The 20,474-nt window shown below is 41.2% G+C and overlaps 1 protein-coding gene and 1 long non-coding RNA gene across 3 annotated transcripts in view; one reads left to right on the forward strand and one right to left on the reverse strand.

The window, feature by feature from the left end:
- The window catches only part of ect2 (epithelial cell transforming 2), an 87,131-nt gene that overhangs the window by 2,351 nt on the left and 64,306 nt on the right, over window positions 1-20,474 (reverse strand). The window contains exons 17-23 of one of the 2 annotated variants that reach the window (XM_072474392.1): window positions 19,565-19,643; window positions 18,935-19,054; window positions 13,583-13,721; window positions 11,816-11,970; window positions 10,416-10,523; window positions 5,825-5,968; window positions 1,848-2,013 (exon numbers count right to left, since the gene is read on the reverse strand). In XM_072474392.1, coding sequence (XP_072330493.1) covers window positions 1,848-2,013; window positions 5,825-5,968; window positions 10,416-10,523; window positions 11,816-11,970; window positions 13,583-13,721; window positions 18,935-19,054; window positions 19,565-19,643 — 911 coding nt within the window. The remainder of the gene's footprint in view (window positions 1-1,847; window positions 2,014-5,824; window positions 5,969-10,415; window positions 10,524-11,815; window positions 11,971-13,582; window positions 13,722-18,934; window positions 19,055-19,564; window positions 19,644-20,474) is intronic. The other variant, XM_072474393.1, reaches the window with a different exon arrangement.
- LOC140389829 (uncharacterized) lies at window positions 1,891-19,973 on the forward strand. Its single transcript, XR_011934485.1, has 3 exons — window positions 1,891-2,043; window positions 5,697-5,860; window positions 18,941-19,973. It is a non-coding gene; the product is annotated as an uncharacterized lncRNA (long non-coding RNA).

Genomic DNA, 20,474 nt, shown 5'->3' on the forward strand with positions numbered 1-20,474 from the left:
CATTTTGTCTTTAAAATTTTGGTTCAGTTTAAGTATAATCATCTGATCAAAACCACTGTTATATTGTTCAAAGGGCAACTTAAACTGGAAATCTCTTGTTCCTGATTTTTCCTCATCTCTGTCTTCAGAGACTATGAATCAATACAAGTATTGCTTCTCCACTATTTGTCTCAGTGGGTGAGATATTCAGCGGTGTGACCACAGCACTGCATAATGTGAGCATGATATATTTTATTTTAGACTTTTTTGACCATATAGTACAGCATTCTTTTTATTTTATTGATTGCTGCTCTACCGCGATCGCATAAACCTGCTAAAATTCTACAATCTCAGCTACATCTGTGGTTCAGTTAATTGTTACATTTCAAGTTTTTTCGCCATTTTTGTATCATAGACAACCTCTTCTAGTTAAGCCCAAATCCCTGATAAAATTTATAGCACCTTGATTCAACCATTTTAGCTACTATGAAATCAAAATACCGCAGACGCTGGAAAATCTGAAAGAACACAAAATGCTGAAAAACTCAGCAGATCTGGCAACATTGGTGGAGGGAGAAAGTTAACTTTTCAAGTCCGCATGACCCCAAAAGGAGCTCTGAAAAGTCATACAGACTTTAAAGTTAACGCCTTTTCTCTCTCCACCAGATCTGCTGAGCTTTATGTTTTTATCTTAGTTACTGGTTTCATTTACATGGCTTCCAATGATCCTTGCTGGTTTACAGAAGGAGCAGGACCTTCTTTAACTTGGGCTTTAATTATCAAAAAAGTTGTTAGACACAAATGGAACAAGTTGCAATTACATTTTACCTAAAAATATTCTATTACAGGAGCAAAACAAAATACTGCTGCATGAAACTCATGACACAAAATTTGTTTTGTGTAGTCAGTCTTTTCTTAGCTTATCATGAAGTTATCTAGCCCAAGAACTTTAGAAAATCGACGTACTCAATTTGAACATTTATGATCAGCACATATTTTTAAAAAAGAATGGGGGTTAAAAGAAATACCTGCAAATTTTAACAAGCTCCACAGAATTAAATGTACTGAATTCCTTGTTATACTAGCATAGACAAACAAAATTAAAATCTATAACCAATAGAATTAAAATTGGATATAATTTTTGGGACTCAAGTTTTCTGAAAATGGCAGGAACAAGTGCAGACATCTTGTACACAAAATTAGCACTTGAAGTTAAATTAGCTTGAATGGATCACAATAAGTGAGCATCAGTTGCAGACACAAAAGAAAATAATTTTAAAAGATGTACATAAAATAAACTTTCTTGGTGCATATACTAAAGAAAGTAATTATTTTGGAAATTACAAGACATGTAATAAAAAGCATTAAAAATATCCAGTGATCATATTTCAAAGTTTATCTCACACATTTTGCTGTTAGCAACCTGCAGTATTGCAATATGGGTTTGTGCTCAAGCTATATTGTATATGTACCATTTTAATGTTCTAAAGTATTTAAGCCAGCTCCATTTGAAATGAATTGATTGCAGTTCTATGAAGACATTTAAAACTTGTATGCAATTTCCCCTTGCAGAAATTAACAGTTCAATTGACACACCTTAAGTGAAAAGGTTAGTAACACTGATAAAATTTCTCTTGCCCAAATTAGTATTAGAACCAAACCGTACAATCGTACACCAAGAGTGTAAGTGCAAAGCCAAACAACACAGAAAAATGATGGTCTTCGTACAGCTTTCAAATATCAGCTTTACAAATGACATCATATGTGGTCACCAAGAAGATCGCCACCAACATTAATGCCAGAGTTGGAAAAAGAATAGGGTGAGCTTTGGAAGTTCACAGAAGCATGAAAGCTATGGTGAGACTCACTGTCGATAAGATGGATAGAGGGCTGACTTGGTGAGGGTGAACGCAGAATATTTCGAGGTCTGAGGCCAACAGGTGCACCGTCCAAGGAGTTAGAACGCTGCACAGTTACATAGCTTGCTGACATCATTGAGCCATTCAGACCAAGTGTGGATGAAGAACGAGAAATCTAGATATGGGAAGACGACTAAAAATTATGGTAAGCAGGTAAAATGGGAAATGGAATATTGTTCAAAAATAAATGGGCTTTCAAGGAGAATTCAAATGTGAGAAATAAGCACTTTTTACTTGATACCTTAAATTAAATATAGTAGAATTGGGAAGACAACACTAACATTTATTTGGTGGATCATGATGACTTCTATGACCAGGTGCTATGACTGTGGAGCTCAAGTACAATCCAATGCCAGCTGGGGTACCATAAAGCCAAGACACTTGAAATTGAGGGGTTGAAGAAAGAATGCAATTGAATAAGGCAGAAAGTTACAGAACAACAACAACAAAAGAAGAATGGGATATGAATCGATAAGGCTTAAAATTTTGACAAATCAAATGTAAAAGATGAACCCACTGAAGATAAATCAAGTGGGAAACAAAATCAGATCAGGATAGTCATCAGTTAAGTTCTTGCAGTTGCTGATCTGAAAAATATGAAAAGTAACCAGAAGGCAGTTTACTTCCAAGCACCAGGATCAGAATTGTTGAGTACTTTAGAGATTCCTTTGAAACGGGTACACAGATAATTCTTTGAATATTCACAATTTTGTGATTGGGAGATTGGCAGTTTTATTTGTCAAGGAGAATGGCAGTACTACTTAAGCAAGGGAACTTCAGTACTGTTTGCTGAGTCACTAGTCACTGATTTGCAGTAATTAAATGTTAAATTCTGTTGTCATTGCATTGTATTCTGGGACTTAAAGCAGTGTCTCGAGGACCAAATTTAGGAGTTTTAGTCTGATTGCATCTTCTGAGAAAAATCTTATGAATGCCTTTGAGATGTTCAATTTTTAATCTTGCTTTCCTTGAAGGCCCGGTTCATTATCATGATGGCGGAAAACTGCCTGCAGTTCCAAGTTGCAGAAGGTTTACAAGGCTGAGGGGGCAGGGGGAGAAGAAAAAGAAAACAATCTATGAAGATGAGTGGGGGCAATATTTTATGAAATTGGAAGGGATTAAACAGTAAAAAGAGACAACCAATAAAAAGTGGTTAAAATTATGAATGGTCTTCAGAAGATAAATTGTGAAAATTATTTCTACTGGTCAGTGAGTAGTATGGGCATAAAGTTATTAAAAGAATTAAGGGAGGTTAGGAGAATGTATTTTCTTAAATTGCAGAGGGTTGAACATGGAATGTACTTCCAGCAATTGTGTAATCTAGAATGACAATTAAAAAAGGGAATGCATGAATATTTGCAGAGTTCTTAAAAGAATATAGTTAGGCTGGAACAATAGGGTTAAGTGGGTAGAAGAGATGCAACCATTGATCTAAATTCCATGTTTAATATTGCTCAACGAGTGTCAATGCACATTTTTATCAATAAGCCAATTTCGAATTGAATGGGGGATCACCTTGACCAACAGAAAGTGATCAGAGTCTTGAAAGCTTCAATTATCCAAGCATCCAGAGTGCCTTTTGAGAAAATTCCAGGTTTCTAGTAATCTTATCTGAAAAGTGCTTCCAGATTTCCCTCCCAAATGATATACCTTCAATTTTAAGATTATGCCCCTCATTCTCGATTCCCCAAAGGAATTTATTTGTCCATCTTCTTGACTCCGTAAAACATTTTAATCACCTTGATCAAATCACTACTCAGAATACAAGCAACCTGCCCTCAATTTAATCCTAAGCTCCAATACGCTAATCACTCAGCTTTCCACAATACATCTTCAGCACACCACCAAATTAATTGCTTCGGGGTAAAATGAAACACAAAGGCTTCTTGAGCAAGTGTTATTTTATCATCTCAAATAGCTTCAGCAATCAGTGCTTTATCCCAGCTCAAATGCAACATATAAGCCACATATTTTCACCCAAAATACATTTAAATTATTCTATGTGGGTATCACTGGCATGGCAAGCATTTGCTGCCCACCCCCATTTGCCCTCGAGTCGGTGGTGGGGAGCTGCCTTCATGAACTGCTGCAGTCCATCTGGTGCAAGCACACCCACAGTGCAGTTAAGAGAGCGAGTTGCAGGATTTCCAGTGAGAATGAAGGAACAATGATATATTTCCAAGTCAGGATGATATGATGTCGAGGATGGTGTTCACTTGTGTCTACTGCCCTTGTCCATCTCGGCGATAAGAGATTCTGAATTTGGAAGATCCTGTCAAAGGAGCCTTGGTGAGTTGCTGCAGAGCATCTTGTACATGGTCCACACTGCTGTCCCTGCACACACACGTTGTGGGTGGCATGAAAGTTTAAGGTGGTGAGTGGGGTGCAAATCACGTGGGCTGTTTTATCCTGGATGGTGTCAGGCTTTGAGTGCTGTTGCAAGCATCCAGGCAATTGAGGGTATGTCATCACATTCCTGACTTGTGCCTTATAGATGGTGGACAGACTTTAGAGAGAGACACAAGGAAGGTTATTCACCACAGGACTCCCAGCCTCTAACCTGCTCTTGTAGCCACAGTATATATATGGCTTGCCCAGTTCAGTTTCTGGTCACCTGTAACCCCAGCACATCAACACTGGGGGTTCAGCGATGGTAATATCAATGTCAAGAGATGGTTAGATTCCATCTTGTTCGAGATGGCCATTGCTGGCACTTGTAATATTAGCACCACATTTGCCACTTAACAGTCAAGTGTCAAAGTGTCCAGGTCTTGAATCAGTATAGGAGGACAAGTCACAAATGATACTTTGTGAACATTCCCACTTCTGATCTTATGATGGAGGTTATTGATGAAGCCACTGAAGATGGTTGAGCCCAGGACATTACCCTGAGGAACTCCTGCAGCGATGACCTGGGGCTTATATCACAGCAATCACCATTTCTCTTGTGCCAGTGAAGAGTTTCCACCCCCAATCCAATCCCCATCGACTTCAATATTGCTAGGAGTCCTTGATACCGCATTCGCTCAAATAATGCCTTCATATAGAGGACTATCACACTCACCTCACCTCTGGAATTCAGCTATTTGTCTATGTTGGAACCAAGGTTGTAATGAGGTCAGGAACCAAATGACTAGGATCTGGAATACACTGCCTGAAATTGTGGTGGAGGCAGATTAAATAGTGGCTTTCAAAAAAAAAAAAAGCGATGGGTAATTATTTGAAGAGAAAAAAAATGCATAGCTACAAGGAGGGAGTGGGACTAGATGAATTGTTCTTGGAGAGAACATGATGGGCAGAATGGCATTCTACATTATAACAATTTTGATTTTGTGACTATTGACATGTGCAAAATATTCCCAGACACACTGTGGATATTGGTTTCTTGCTAGAATTTCTGGGAAAGGTGACAGAAATCATAGGAAGAATGCTTTACTAAAATCCTCATGTTAACAATAGATCCTGAGAACCAAGCAGTTAGGTCAACATTTTCATTTTTTTTTTTTTATAAACGGAAATGAATTGCAATGACAGTTATATGGAAAAAGTACTTTTCCCACATGGTTCACTGTTCCAATTAACACCAGCTTTAAAAAAAACATTTAGGATACAAAACAAAATTGTTGCCAACTGCATTTATTTATTATTGCTAAGCTGAACTGTTAGTTCTAGTGGATTTCTAATTTGGTTATTTGTTTCATCTTAAATCTGCAAGTTTTCTTCCTAACTTTTTATTTTACAAGAAACAATCTAAAGTGTTCAATCTGAAAATAAATCCAAGGGTTTACTTTTGTTTAGATAATTGCCTGTAGAAGCTACACAGTTGAGGAAGAACATGACCAAGATTTCATCTATGAATGCACTTCACGATCAAAATGTAAACAAAAAAGACACCGGCAAACCCGAGAATCTGCACTTCCACTTACCGCTAATGAGGAAGTACTGGCTAATCGACTACCCAAGTACGTTCGGTTGCCTGTCGGGCTCTTTGTATCAGGGGTACTGTGGGCCATTAACGCTCGTTGCAGAACTCTCTTCGGTGTTTTAGTAAATGAGAATGCTCTTGTCACCTGGACAAACAAAATGCAAGTTGCATCTTTAACATAATAACAAGCATTGAAGTTCTTTGATATAGGAGAGATTGACACCAAGCAGTAGTAGCGTTGCAGAATGACGAAGTATGGCTAGAAATGTGAATTTTAAGGCGACAGGAGCATTTGTGGATGGAGTTTGAGAATAGATCAAAGGATGAAGATTTAGGCACCAAACTGGAGTGAGTGAGGGAAGCAGCAGAAAAATAACAAGGCATAGGAAGCTCAAATTGGAGAATTGTTAGAATGGTGGGGTGGGCCAATGTTAAGATCAGGTCGGTAATGGTAATCTTCCCTAGATGCATGGGAGGGGACAGGGGACCAGAGAGTGGTAATTTGTGACATCTTTATTCAAGAAAGGGGACAAGGAAATTCCTAGTAACTACAGGACAGTCTATTTATCAGCAGTGGTGGATCCAGTTTAAAAAAAACAATCAGGGAGAAAAAAATAACAGGCACTTGCAGAGGTTTCAGTTAAATCATGGAATGCAAGCACAGGTTGGTTAAAAAAAAACAGATGGTCGACTAATCAAGTTGAATTTTTAAGTAACAGAGAAGGATGGTGAGCATTTGACAAAGTGCAATATGGGACAGGAGTATTAGCTTGAATTTTAAAAATTGGCTTCAGGATAGAAAACAGCAAGTATATAAACAGAAGTGAGATGGTGCATTTTGACAAGAGATAAAGACAGGCAGCATATACTTAATGGGACAGTTCAGAAAAGTATACGGGACCAGAGGGAACTGTGCATTCATACGCACAGATACAAGAAGGTGGCAGAATATATTGAGATTGGTTAGCATAGCAAATGGAATCTTGGGCTTCAATAAATAGAGGTATTGAGTACAAAAGCATCAAAGTTGTGCTGAACCTTTAGGCCACAACTAGAAAATTAAGTTAAAAGCAGATGACTGCGGATGCTGGAATCTGAAGCAAGAACAGAAAATGTTGGACAGTCTCAGCAGGTCTGGCAGCATCTGGAGAAGAAGGGAGCTAACATAGAGTCTGGATGACTGTCAAAGCGAGAGGGAGCTGGAAATGGGGTCAGATTTATACTGTAGTGGGTGGGCGTGGAGCGTTGGGGTTGGATGGGCCCGCAATAGGTGGAGATTGACAGAGGTTGCAGACCGAAAGAAAAAAAAGGAAGGTAAATTGGGTGATTAAGGCCAAGAAGGGTGCTGATAGTGGCACATGAAGAGATTAGAATGTGGCAAAACAAAGGTGAGTAGTGTGGTAAAGGGCAGCTATGAACAGATGGCCCAAGTTGTTTTTTTTTGGGGGGGCGGGGGGGGCGAAGGAGAGAGAAACAATAGTGAGGAAAAACAGATCATAGAATTTAGTGCAGAAGGAGGCCATTCGGCCCATCGAGTCTGCACCGGCTCTTGGAAAGAGCACCCTACCCAAGGTCATTACCACTTTCTGCATTTCAAACAATTCTTACTCATTCCCTGCTGCTCAAAAGCTTAGTTGCGTCCCCTAGCCTTTGTATGATCAGCTAATGGGAACAGGATTTATTCATCTAATTGGCCTAAAGCATTCCTATGTCAATCTCTCTTGTCTTTCAATGAAATAAATAAAAATGAGATGAAGGAGGAGAGGGTTCACAGTCCGAAGATTGTTGAACTCAATGTTAAGTCCAGAGGGCTGCAATGTGCCTAATTGAAAGAGGAGGTGCTGTTCCTCCAGTTTGCGTTAGACTTCACGGGAACATTGCAGTAGGCTTAGGACAGACATATGGACATGAGAGCAGGATGGCGAATTGAAATGGCAAGCGACAGGAAGGTCAGGGTCCTGCTTGCGGACTGACTGAAGGTGTTCTGCAAAGCAGTCACCCAGTCTGTGTTTAGTCTCTCCAGTGTAGAGTAAACCGCATTGGGAGCAGCAAATACAGTTTACCAGATTGAAGGAGATGCACGTGAAGCGTGCCTCTCTTGAAAAGTGTGTTTCGGGTCTGGGATGGTGGGAACAGTAAAGGGGCAGGTGTTTCACCTTCCGCGATTGTGTGGAAGGTGCCATGGAAAGAGGGCAAGGTGTTGGGGGTGAAGGAGGAGTGGACCAGAGTATCCGGTGTCAGGGGGAATGAGAGAAAAGTAAGTTTGGTTGTGGAATCATGCTGGAGTTGGTGGAAGTTGATTCAAATGAGGCAACTCTTCAACAACTTCAGACTGTGAACTCTCTCCGCCACCTTCACCCCATTATTATTTCTATCAATTTATTTTAATTTCTTCCATCGATCTTTTTTCCCCTCACCATTGTTCCACCTCTTTCTCTCCCCCCCCCCCCCAACTGTTCCTAGTTGCCCTTTAACACACTGCTCACCTTTGTTCTGCCATTCACACATTCTAATCTCTTCATGTACCACTATCAGCACCCTTCTTAGCCTTATTTACCTCCATTTACATTCCTTTTGTCTTTCTGTCCTTGATATCTTTGTCAATCTAAAATATCAAGTCCAGTTCTGGTCACCACACTTCAGGAAGGAAATGAGGTGCAGAAGAGATTTACCAGAATGGTTCCACAATGAGAAATTTTAGCGACAAGGTTAGGTTGGAAAATCTGATGGTGTTCTTGGGAAAAACAAGAGAGATTGACATAGGAATGCTTTAGGCCAGGTAGACTGCTTTAGGCCAGGTAGATGAATAAATCCTGTTCCCATTAGCTGATCATACAAAGGCTAGGGGACGCAACTAAGCTTTTGAGCAGCAGGGAATGAGTAAGAATTGTTTGAAATGCAGAAAGTGGTAATGACCTGGAATTCAGCTGTCTATGGGGGGTGCTAGAAACAGAGATGACAGAGATTTCAAAAGGAATCTGGATAGACAATTAAGGGAAATAAACTTGCAGGGTTACAGGGGGAAATCTATGGAATGGGACCAAATGAGCTGGCACAGACGCAGAAGGCCAAATGCATCCCTCTGTGCCATAATGACAAAGACATTTGAAGGCAAGATGGTCAGCAATGTTGGGATGGCATTCTGGTCACAGGAGTTATATGAAACTTGAAATTGGGTATCAAAGTATGAGTAAAGATTTCAGTAGCAGTCCAGGCAAGGGAGGAACAGAGAATTTACATGACAATATACAAAGACAGGGAAGGTTAGCTCAATCAGAAGTAAGTAGGAGTTGTGGCATTGTCCAGTTCAGACAAAATGAGCTGGGAGGAGCAGAGCTTTTGAATTGAGCTGCATAAGATAGGTTTAGTGGAGACTTGATAGATAGTCAGCCTGACAAAAAGATGTGTTGAAGGGAAAGCTAACAACATTCATCATACAAATTAGCAGAGGATATGTTGGTTAGCCAGTCCATTAAAAGAAAAATCAATATTTAAACAACGGTCATGTCTACTTGAGTCAGAACTGCAGTTTTACAACTCAAGCACATCTCAAAACAAAATTGTCCAGCTGCATAGGACAACTTTGGAGGCATCATTGGATACAAAAATGTGTGATTTTATCAGTTCAAATATTTAATCCATCAGTATATGACACCAACTCTAAAGCTTTATTTATTTAGTTGATTTATTTGAATCAAGCATATACTTGAACACTAGCAGCATATTACAATCTGCATACTATAGTAGAAAGAAATGTACGTGGAATTAATCAGCGCCAGCCTTATTGGCACCATGTTAATAAACATTGGTGCTTAAGAGTTGCAACTCTTAATTGAAGGACTCATTATAATCTACATTGTTCAATCTTTAGCAGTTAAACTCTTTGGTTATGCCTGTAATGCAGTTAACAACTATCTAGTGATTATGTGGATGTTAAACTTGATTGATAAAATAGTTTTAAAAATAAAATCTGCCACCTGTCATAATAATTCTTTAAAAACGTTTCTGAACTTTGCCAACTTGACAAGATCATTCTGAATAATAGCAACTGCGATTCTCCGAAAGTTTGAGTGTTAACAAGTTCAGCATACACATTATTTTTAATTAATGCATGTTTTTAATTAATACATGTGCTTATTATGTTGGAGTACACAGTATGCTCAAAAAGAAGTTGCTCTTATTTGATAATGGAGTGTGGAGAGTAGGAAGGAGGAAGGGATGGAAAATAGTTCAACAGGTAGGATCAGTATATAAAAATTAGTCAAAAGTAAATGCAAAGACAAATATACAAGAACAACTTTAAATAAAGCAAAAAAATGTGCTGTAATGGTATATATGTACAGCTGGTGTTTAGGTTAACATTTTGAACGTAGACCATTTCAATGTTGTCATTTCAATCGTTGTAGTATTTCCTTTTTTTTTTTAAAAAGCAAATCTAATTTGGGCCAAATTAATATCAACTGAAAGTGACTCCATTGATATCACTAATTCAACTGAACACACCCTTACAAGCAGCAGGTTTCAATTTAAATTACCAGCCTTTAATCTCATTTGTTTATTTTTGCTTAGAAGTTAAGAAACCAATGACTTACTTTCTTTGAGGTTTTTTTAAATGCTCTTGATGCTCTGCTTAATGTGCTATCCATGTCTTTTGTGTTGACTTCTAAAAATTCTGCGTCAGTATTAAAAATAATATTTTCCTTGGAGAAAAAAAAATCATTACTTTAAAACAAGCCCTTGTAGGTCATAATGTGAGTAATTGTTATGAATAGGTCAGAGATGTGTAGAACATGCTTCGTGGGGCAGCTGAAGGAAAAAGGCTACAGAGGAAAAAATGAAGCATCACTGTCAAACAAAAAAACTTATCACTGCATCAAAACCTCAAATCCTGATAAGCTTGGAATGTATATGGCTGTACCAGTGTCCCATAAAATGGAGCCACTCTTATCACACACAAGTTGACCTCCTAATAGGTTTGTCCCTATGCAAATTTGTCCTTGGCTCAAATAACAAACCGGTTGTGGGTTAATTAAAAAAATAGAACTTGTGCCTGACACTTCCCCCAGCCCAACAGCTTCCCCAATCTTTCTTATTTTGATGGTTCCAACATAGGGCATAAACAGATCCTTTCAAAATCTTAAACTATTGTATTCAATGGAGCTGCACGGTAGCACAGTGGTTAGCAGTTACTTCACAGCTCCAGGTTCCCAGATTCGATTCCCAGCTTGGGTCACTGTCTGTGTGGAGTCTGCACATTCTCCCCATGCCTGCGTGGGTTTCCTCTGGGTGCTCCAGTTTCCTCCCACAAGTCCAAAGTTGTGCAGGTTCGGTAGATTGGCTATGCTAAATTTCCCTTAGTGTCTAAAACACTAAGGTGGGGTTACTGGGTAACGGAGATGGGGTGGAGGTGTGGGCTTGGGTAGGCTGCTCTTTCCCAGGGCCGGTACAGAGTCGATGGGCCGAATGTCCTCCTTCCGTGATGTGTTGGGTGCTCTGGATCCGTGGAACACATACAGGCCACCAACACTTAAAATAGTGCAACACTATTTTATTAAGTCAAAAACTGTTGAACATACTTTCACTGTGGGTTAACACGATATTAGATTGAACTAAAGACCTATGCCTTGTCCTAACCAGTCTATGCACTCAGCACATGGTGAAGATCTGTGCTGCAGGCTGTGAGCTCTGTCCTACTAGGAGGCTGCAGCTCGAATGAGCGTGAACTCTGATGCCCCCTGTCTTTATAGTGCGTGTGCTCTAACTGGTGATTGGCTGCAGTGTTGTGTGTGTTGATTGGTCCCGCTGTGTGTCCATCAGTGTGTGTGTATCTGCACCATGATATACTGGTGTATATTATGACATTCTGCACTGTAAATTCTATGATAACTGGATAGACTCACTCAAGCACAGAAACTAAATAACTTCTTCCCTTCCCATCAAGCCTTCAGGAATCATTTTCCCCATAGATTCCCATCAAAATCTTTCAACTTACTGCATCTGCTTTGCAAATTGTGTTTGCCACATGTCGACACAGCAGCCTTAACCAGTAATCCTTCTTGGGCTCTTCAACTATTAATTGGAAACTGAAAAGTAGGTTTGATTGTTCTGTCGGAGGTCGTACCACCAGGGCAAAGGCACTGCAGCAATCTAATACAACCAATGTAAATTAGTTTAGCATTTCACAACTATAGATAGCATTAGAAAAACACTCATCGATTAACGACAGGTTTAAAGAAAATCCTGCAATTGAAAGCAAATATTAGGGAGAAAATTTAACAGGTTCTCAACATTCAAATTAGATTTTTTGCTAAGGGCAAAAGTAATGCTTTACGTCTTTAAAATTGTAGAAAAGGTGCAATGTAGCTAGAGCATGGTCATATGATTGAAATGTGACTTTTGCAAATGCACCAAGTAGAATCAAAAACAAAGTCTGATATTAGGAAATTCCAACAAATGTAATTTTCCACCACCCGTTTGTCATCATCATCCATTTTAAACCCATGAGTATTAAAACTATTTAGTTAAGGACATAGCACAAGACGAGCCTCAATATCTATACCAAACTTTGAACAAGATTGCCAGATTCCAAGCAGAAACAGATGACTGACAACCCCCCTAGTCTTGCACGGCCAAATTGAGTACCACCATCTGAGGCCATTATCTTGGCACAGACCTGGGGTCAAATCTAGGACCTTGACTGGACAGAAAGCTATTTGGTGCATTATGCGGTTTCTGGCTCTCATTTGAATTTCTCTGCCCTTCCCCAGCCATTTCAACCGCTCCTTATTATATTTATTTACTTGCCCTTTAAAAATCATTATAAAAAATCTTTATATCTTGTAGGACTGTTCATTGGCAGAAAACAAAGCATCCATTTCTGGGCTTTCTTCCCTAGTTTCTAAATCTTTTTGTAACACAGTTACTCTTCTACCCTTACTATTCCTGTATCTTTCAGCACATTTCATCCTGCATCTGCATTTATTTTTTTCTCATTAGTCTACTTGCTTTTGTCACTTCTTTCCCACCAACCAACTGAATTAAATCAACTGTCATGATAAAAGGGCAGTGAAGTTATATACAATAAAGACAATCAGTTAATTTGGTTAATATTTTCGATGGTACTAGTTGGGGGGGGGGGGGGGGTGCGGAGGAGGGGAGAGTGGTGGTAATAGCATTTGAAGGGCAGTGATGAACAGCAATTATTGAAGTTGATTGACAGGAATCTGATGTGATTAGCATGGCTTGAAAGTTGCTTTTGCCCATATTTCCACCAAAACAAAAAATATTCTGCTCTCCTGATGTTGAATCCTACTGGGGTATGTTTCCATGAGTGCCAGTTGCACAAGATCATTTCAACATTGAGTAAGATCACAGTCAATCCAATTTTGTTGTGCCCCAATAGTTTTCCTTTCCCTGGCCATAAGTTAACTGTTGGCAGTTGTTGCAGAAGAATGTCCAGGAATTCAGTTTACCATTTCTAGTCCAAAGTTTAAAGTTATATCAAAAGGCCAAACAAAGGGTTTTCTTTTTTAAATAATTTCACAAAAACAACATAATTGCTCAAGAAAAGCACAAGTATACTTAGCACGGTACTGCCAAACAAACATAGAGAGTTGTTAAACGTTTGCATCTAAAATTTAAAGAAACCGTGGGCTTTACCAACAAGGAAAAAACTGAGCAGAACAGAAAAGAAATAAAGACTCAAGAATGTGGTTTAGAGATACTAAAAAAATTAAGCCATACTAATATTGGTACTGACCTTCAGTCTCCTTAATATCCAATACTCCCTTTATCTGGGAAAGGGGCATTAGCACAATGTGTTTCAGAGAGGCAGGGGGTCGCGTTTGACCATGCGGACTCTTGAAAGAGCTAATTACCTTATGGCGCTTTCTTGCAATCTGTAAAGAAATTTTGCTAATATCAAATGTAAAGACACAAAAGTAACAAACTTTATTTCATGGCTAAAAGATCATTAGCAATTTAAAATATAAACATCAAGATGCTTAAGTTTATATGCTTGAAGTGACATACTGAAACAAAAAGAAATCAGTTAATTAGTTTAAACTATACCAACTCTTAAACATGAAAGTTTACACTCATTAAATCTGCTATTTACACTAGAATAATCAACCAAACTACACCAGAAAATGAAGCATGTTGAACAGAACATTCAAATCAAAAATTTACAATGCTCCAGATTCTACTGATCGTTCTGGCTCAGGAAGGTATTTCAAATTGCGATCATTTTCTTGTGTGCAGGTACCAGTTAGCAGGCTTGAATTTTGTATCAAAACTTTAATTTACTAAGAAATTGACTAGCGTACATCGATGACAATTAAATGTATTAATTTTTTTTTAAAAGAACATTTTCATTCTCCTTTTTCACATTTTCTCCCGAATTTACACCCACCAACAATTTTTTTTATTTTTAAATATGTTTTTATTAAGAATTTTTCAACAATATTTTCCACCTTACAAACAACCCCCCCCCCCCCCGCCTCCTAACAAAGAAAAGAAAGAGAACTCACATGGCAAGACATGAACATGGCAAGTACACCCACCAACAATAAACAATAATCAGCAACAGATATGTCAATCCCCATAACAACAACAAACCCATCCGCCCACCAACCCCCAAACATCAGCCCGCATGTTTACGTAAGGGGCTGGTTTAGCACAGGGCTACATCGCTGGCTTTGAAAGCAGACCAAGGCAGGCCAGCAGCGCGGTTCAATTCCCGTACCAGCCGCTGGAATGTGGCGACTAGGGGCTTTTCACAGTAACTTAATTGAAGCCTACTTGTGACAATAAGCAATTTTCAAAAACAAATGACAAAAAAGGAATCAGGGATTACCCATAGTCATCCTTAATATACACAGCCCCCCTTCCCCCCAACCCTCCCACCCAGCCCCCCCCCCCAACTAATGTTCGATGTTATCCAGCTCTTGAAAGTGCGTAATAAATAGTGCCCATGACTTGTAGAACCCCACTGAGCTTCCCCTCAGTTTGAACTTAACCTTCTCAAGGGTCAAGTATTCCAACAGGTCCCCCCACCACGCCAAGGCGCAGGGTGGAGAGGCTGCTCTCCATCCCAGCAAGATCCACCTTCGGGCTATGATATATGCCTCCTGATATATGATATATACATTTCCAACCCTGGCTGGTCCGACACCCCGATGGCCTCCCGGGGGCCTGGGTCCAGTTTCACACGTACCACCTTGGAAATTACCCTAAAAACCTCCTTCCAGTACTCCCCTAGCTTTGGACAGGGCCAAAACATATGAACATGATTAGCAGGCGACCCCCCCCCCCCCCAACACTCGCACACATCTTCTACTCCTCCAAAAAATCCGCTCATCCTCGCCCTCGTGAGGTGCGCTCTACATACCACCTTCAGATGCATCAGCCCCAATCTCACACATGAGGCAGAGGCATTTACTCTCCAGAGCACCTCACACCAGACCCCCTCCTCGAAAACCACCCCTAGCTCTTCCTCCCACTTTGCTTTGATCCCTTCCAGTGGTGCCTCATCCTCTTCCAGAATAGCTCCGTACACCACTGACACTGCCCCCTTCTCCAGTTCCCTTGTCGTCAGCACCTCCTCCAGCAATGTGGAGGCCAGTACCTCCGGGAAGCTCTATCTCCTTCTTGGCAAAATCCCGAACCTGCATGTATCTAAACACTTCTCCCTGCTCCAGCTCATACTTCACTTCCAGCTCCTTCAATCCTCCAAACCGACCCCAAACAAAAAAATCTTTCAGCGTCTTAATCCCCTTCTTTTCCCATTTCCGAAAACTTCCACCCCACCTCCCTGGCTCAAATCTGTGGTTCCCCCGAATCGGCATTTCCCTTGACCCTGTCCCCAACCCGAAGTGTTGACGCAACTGCCTCCAGATTTTCAATGAAGCTATTATTACTGGACTCCGAGTATTTCCTCTGAGCTATCGGGAGCGGCGCTGTTGCTAGTGCTTTCAGCCCCGACCCCCTGCACAAACTCTCCTCAATTCTGACCCACTGGGAATCAACCCCTCTGACCCAGCTCCGCACCTTCTCCACATTCGCCACCAGTAGTAGTACATTAGGTTCGGGAGACACAAACCCCCTGCCTGCCTTCCCCTCTGTAGCAGCACCTTTCTCACTCTGGCCACCTTCCCTCCCCATATGAACGAGGTAATTCTTCCCTCAATCTCCCTGAAAAAAAGACTTTGGCAGGAAAATCAGTAGGCATTGAAAAATAAACAGAAATCGCAGCAACACATTCATTTCAACTGCCTGTACCCGACCATCCCACCTTGCCAGATAGGCTTTCACTCTCCCCACCAAACTAGTGATGTTGTAACTGCGAAGCCTCCCCCACTCCTGGGAAACCTGCACCCCCAGATACCTAAAGTGAGTCCCTGCCCTACGGAATGGCAGCCCCACCAACCCTGCCCCCACCCCCGGCCGAGACACCACAAAATATTCACTCTTGTCCAGGTTCAGATTGTACCCCGAGAAAGACCCAAATACTCGCAGTAGCTCCAATATTCCTCCTATCGACGCACTCGGGTCCAACACATACAGCAGCAAGTCGTCGGCATACAAGGACACCATTATGCTCTAAACCCCCCCCCCCCCGCACTATCCCTTTCCATGCTCCCGAACTTCTTAATGCGATGGCCAACGACTCAATCGCAAGTGCAAACAGCAGGGGGTACATAGGATACCCAGTCTCGTCCCACGGTGGAAAGAAAAGTATCTCAAACTGGTATTATTTGTGCGGACACTCGCCTTCAGCTCCTTGTATAATAGATTTACCCAGTTCACAAATCTTGGTCCAATCCCAAACCGCTCCAGCACGCCATCAGGTAACCCCATTCTACCTGGTCAAACGCCTTCTCGGCGTCCAATGCCACAACCACCTCTGTTTCCTTCACTTCCGCCGGTGCCATAACGACTTTCAAAACCCTCCTCATGTTCGAAAACAGCTGCCTCCCTTTCACGAACCCCGTCTGATCCTCCCCTATCACCTTCGGGAGGCACTCCTCCAACCTACCCGCCAGTACCCTAGTCAATACTTTTGCGTCCACATTCAGAAGTGATATGGGCCTATACGACCCGCACTCCGTCGGGTCCTTATTTTTTGTAGCAACAGTGAAATTGATGCCTGCCCCAAGGTTTGTGGCAGCATTCCCTTCCCTATCGCCCCCTCAAACACCCCCACCATCAGGGGCGCCAACCTATCCTTAAATTTTTTGAAATATTCCACCGGAAACCCATCCGGCCCTGCCACTCCCTCTCCCTCCTCCCTCCCCTCCCCCAACTGCATCCTCCATCTCCTGCTCCACCATCGCTCCTTTTAATGTAGCCCTGTCCCCCTCCCCTAGCCTCGGGTACTCCAACCCATCTAGAAATTCCTGCATCTCACGGTCTCCCCCGGGTACAACCTCTCATAAAACTCTTCAAAAACCTCGTTAATCAGCCCCGGAGCCACCACCAACTTCCCTGCCCTATCCCTCACCTGAAGAATTTCCCTTGCCGCTGCCTTCCTCCAGAGCTGACGTGCTTATGAACATCTCCATGTTCATAAACTGCACCTCTTGCTCGTCTCAATTGGCACACCGCCTTCCTGGTGGACAGTCGGTCGAAGCTTGCCTGTAGTTCCTTCCTCTTTTCCAGCTTCGCTGGGTCCCCATCTTCTGCATACTTCCTATCTACCTCCAACATTTCATCTATTACCCTCTGCCTCTCCAACCTCTCCTCTTTGTCCACCCTGGCCTTAAACAAAATTACCTCAACCCCGCCTTTAGAGCCTCCCAGACGACTGCCTTCGACACCTCACCCATACAATTGAAACCTACATATTCCTTCATTACCTTTTCAATTTTCTCACAGAACACTTGGTTCCCCAAAAGCCCCACATCCAGTTTCCACCCCGGTCTCTGCACTAACCCCTTCTCCAGCACCACATCCACCCAATGTGGAGCATGATCTGACACTGCAATTGCAGAGTATTCCGACCCCTTGACACAGCCAGCAAAGCCTTCCCCACCACGAAAAAGTCGATCCGCGAGTATACCTCATGGACTGAGAAAAACGAGTACTCCCGTTCCCTTGGGTGCAGGAACCTCCAAAGGTCCACCCCTCCCATTTCCACCATTAGCCCAGCCAGCGCCTTCGCCCCCCCTGATGGGACCAGTGAGCGCAGCCGTGATCTGTTCAACCTTGGCTCCTGCACCAAGTTCCAGTACCCTCCCACAATCAGCTCATGTGTGTCCAAGTCGGGAATGGCCCCATACACCTTCCTCGCGAATCCCACATCGTCCCAATTGGGACCGTATACACTTAACAGCGCTACTAATCTCCCCTCCAGCGCCCCTGCCACAATCACATATCTACCCCCCTGATCTGTCACCATCTTCTCCATCTGGAAGCGTACCCTTTTGCTGACCAACACAGCTACCCCTCGAGCCCTTCCATCAAACCCAGAGTGAAACACTTGGCTAACCCAGCCCTTTTTAAGTCTCACATGGTCCTTCACCCTCAAGTGAGTCTCCTGCAGCATTGCTACATCGGCTTTCAAACTTTTAAGATGCACGAGCACCCTTGACGACAATTAAATGTATTATCTTTTTTTTTTTTTAAAGTCATTTTTAATGATTTTAATCAGATCACTCAGATGGAAGTTTGGATACCCTTATTAGAAGTCTTATTTTTTGGTGGCAAACCCATTTCCAGCTGTATCCATAAAACTACTATTTAATGGAAAGGAAGAAAACCATTATATTTTTATGACACTGTCTGGCTGCAGTGACTCAAGTTTGCAATTTTTTCGTTAGATTTTAACATAAACTTGATCTTGTAGCCTAACACATGCATTTTGATCAGTTTTGCAATTGAACCTCATTGTTACAGATTTTGGAATTAAACCAATGGGCTTTGACTGGATCAAATGCAAAATGATCTACATATTTCAGACTGTAATTTAATTCCTGACTATTTTTTTGGTTCGCAGTAAATGCAGAAGCAGTTCTGAGAATAAAGCAACAAATCATAAAATGAAGGACATAACCCTTTTTATACTATCGTGGTTTCCCTCCTACAAGCTCCTCAAACTTAGATGTATTCTTACCTCCAGGCAATCATTGAACAAGAATAAAGTGACTTGTTCACCTCGGTCACACAAGTCATCATCCAGTACAATGGTTTCTACACGCTGGACAAGGTTGCGGTGAGATGACAGCAAGTTTGCCTGCACAAAAGGACAATATGTCTTATCGTGGACAAGGTTAATCTCCAAAACATTGTTTTTTTGTTAAAAAAGTATTTTACAATTTCAAGGTGTAAACTATTAAGTGACCGGTTCTCTCTCAGGCATTAAGAGGGGACAAATTAGAGAAATTAAAAAGAAACAAACTTCAAGCCACTTTTGTGAATTGGGACATCAGGCATTAGTGATTTTTAAATGGTTAACTAACATACATGGAAATATAAACACTATTCCCACTGACATTACAGTTACAGGTATAAACTTTGTCCATGATCCCTGGATCTATGCAGTGGACCTACCACTGTATAAAATGCTTCAGAGACCATCAATAATTATTCAGATGAGGAAAATTGCAAGAAACAATAGAAAATTAGAGGCACAACTGATGATATCCCAAATACTTCTGTAGACATACACTCTTTTTATTCTTTTCCCCCCCTCCCCAAAACCAAGATGCGCCTGTGTTTGTGTGCTAGCACCTTATGCACTTACAGGACAACCATCAACTTCATAGACAACATCAAAAATTTGTCGTTGACCTTCAGTTTTCCTTTTATCTTCATTGATATGCCTAAAAACAAAACCAGGATCATAAAATGTGCATGAACGTGAAATTGTACAGTTACAGAAAAGAATGGGGAAGAACTGTTGATACCTGGCTTGGTGGAAAATCTATTTTATTTAAGTTGAAGTGTTTTAACGTGGAGATAAATTAATGAAAAATGTGTGGCATATGACAGTCTGTTCAGAGTTTTTCATGCAGTAATTGGAAATGTTTTCTTTGGCACCTTCCAATTAGCAAGTATTCTTCAAATGGAAACGATCACTGTGGAATATTTTAGGGTTCAACCCAATTACTGTTATGAATTCCAAAATAAAAATGTTTCATAAAAGTTCAAAATATTAGCCAGTTTCTATTTTCTGCAGAAAGCACTTAATCTTTTCTACATGTTAATGAGCATCATTGATGTACAGCACCCTTTCCCAGATAACTGCAGCTCCAACAAAACTCACCGCCCAGGACAAAGCAGCTGACTTGCTCACAACCACTACCATTTAGAAGGACAAGGACAGCAGATGCATGGGAATAACACCACTTTCTGACTTGGTATCACGGTTTCTTCACCGTCATTATGTCAAAATCCCAGAATTCCTTAACAGCACTATGGGGTACACAAACACCACATGAACTGCAGCAGTTCAAGGCAACTCACCAGCACTTTCTCAAGGATAATTAGGGATGGGTAATAAATATTGGCCGAGGCAGCATCCCACATCCCAAGATGAGGATGCACATTAATTAACTCTCCCAATTCCTCCTTTTAAGTTATCAAATGGTCTAAGGAAGTGTCACTCTCACCTCAAATGTTGTCACTGCTTTTTGGATCGGACATAAAAGTAA

This window comes from Scyliorhinus torazame, chromosome 14, assembly GCF_047496885.1.
Source record: "Scyliorhinus torazame isolate Kashiwa2021f chromosome 14, sScyTor2.1, whole genome shotgun sequence".
NCBI classification, from domain to species: Eukaryota; Metazoa; Chordata; class Chondrichthyes; order Carcharhiniformes; family Scyliorhinidae; genus Scyliorhinus; species Scyliorhinus torazame.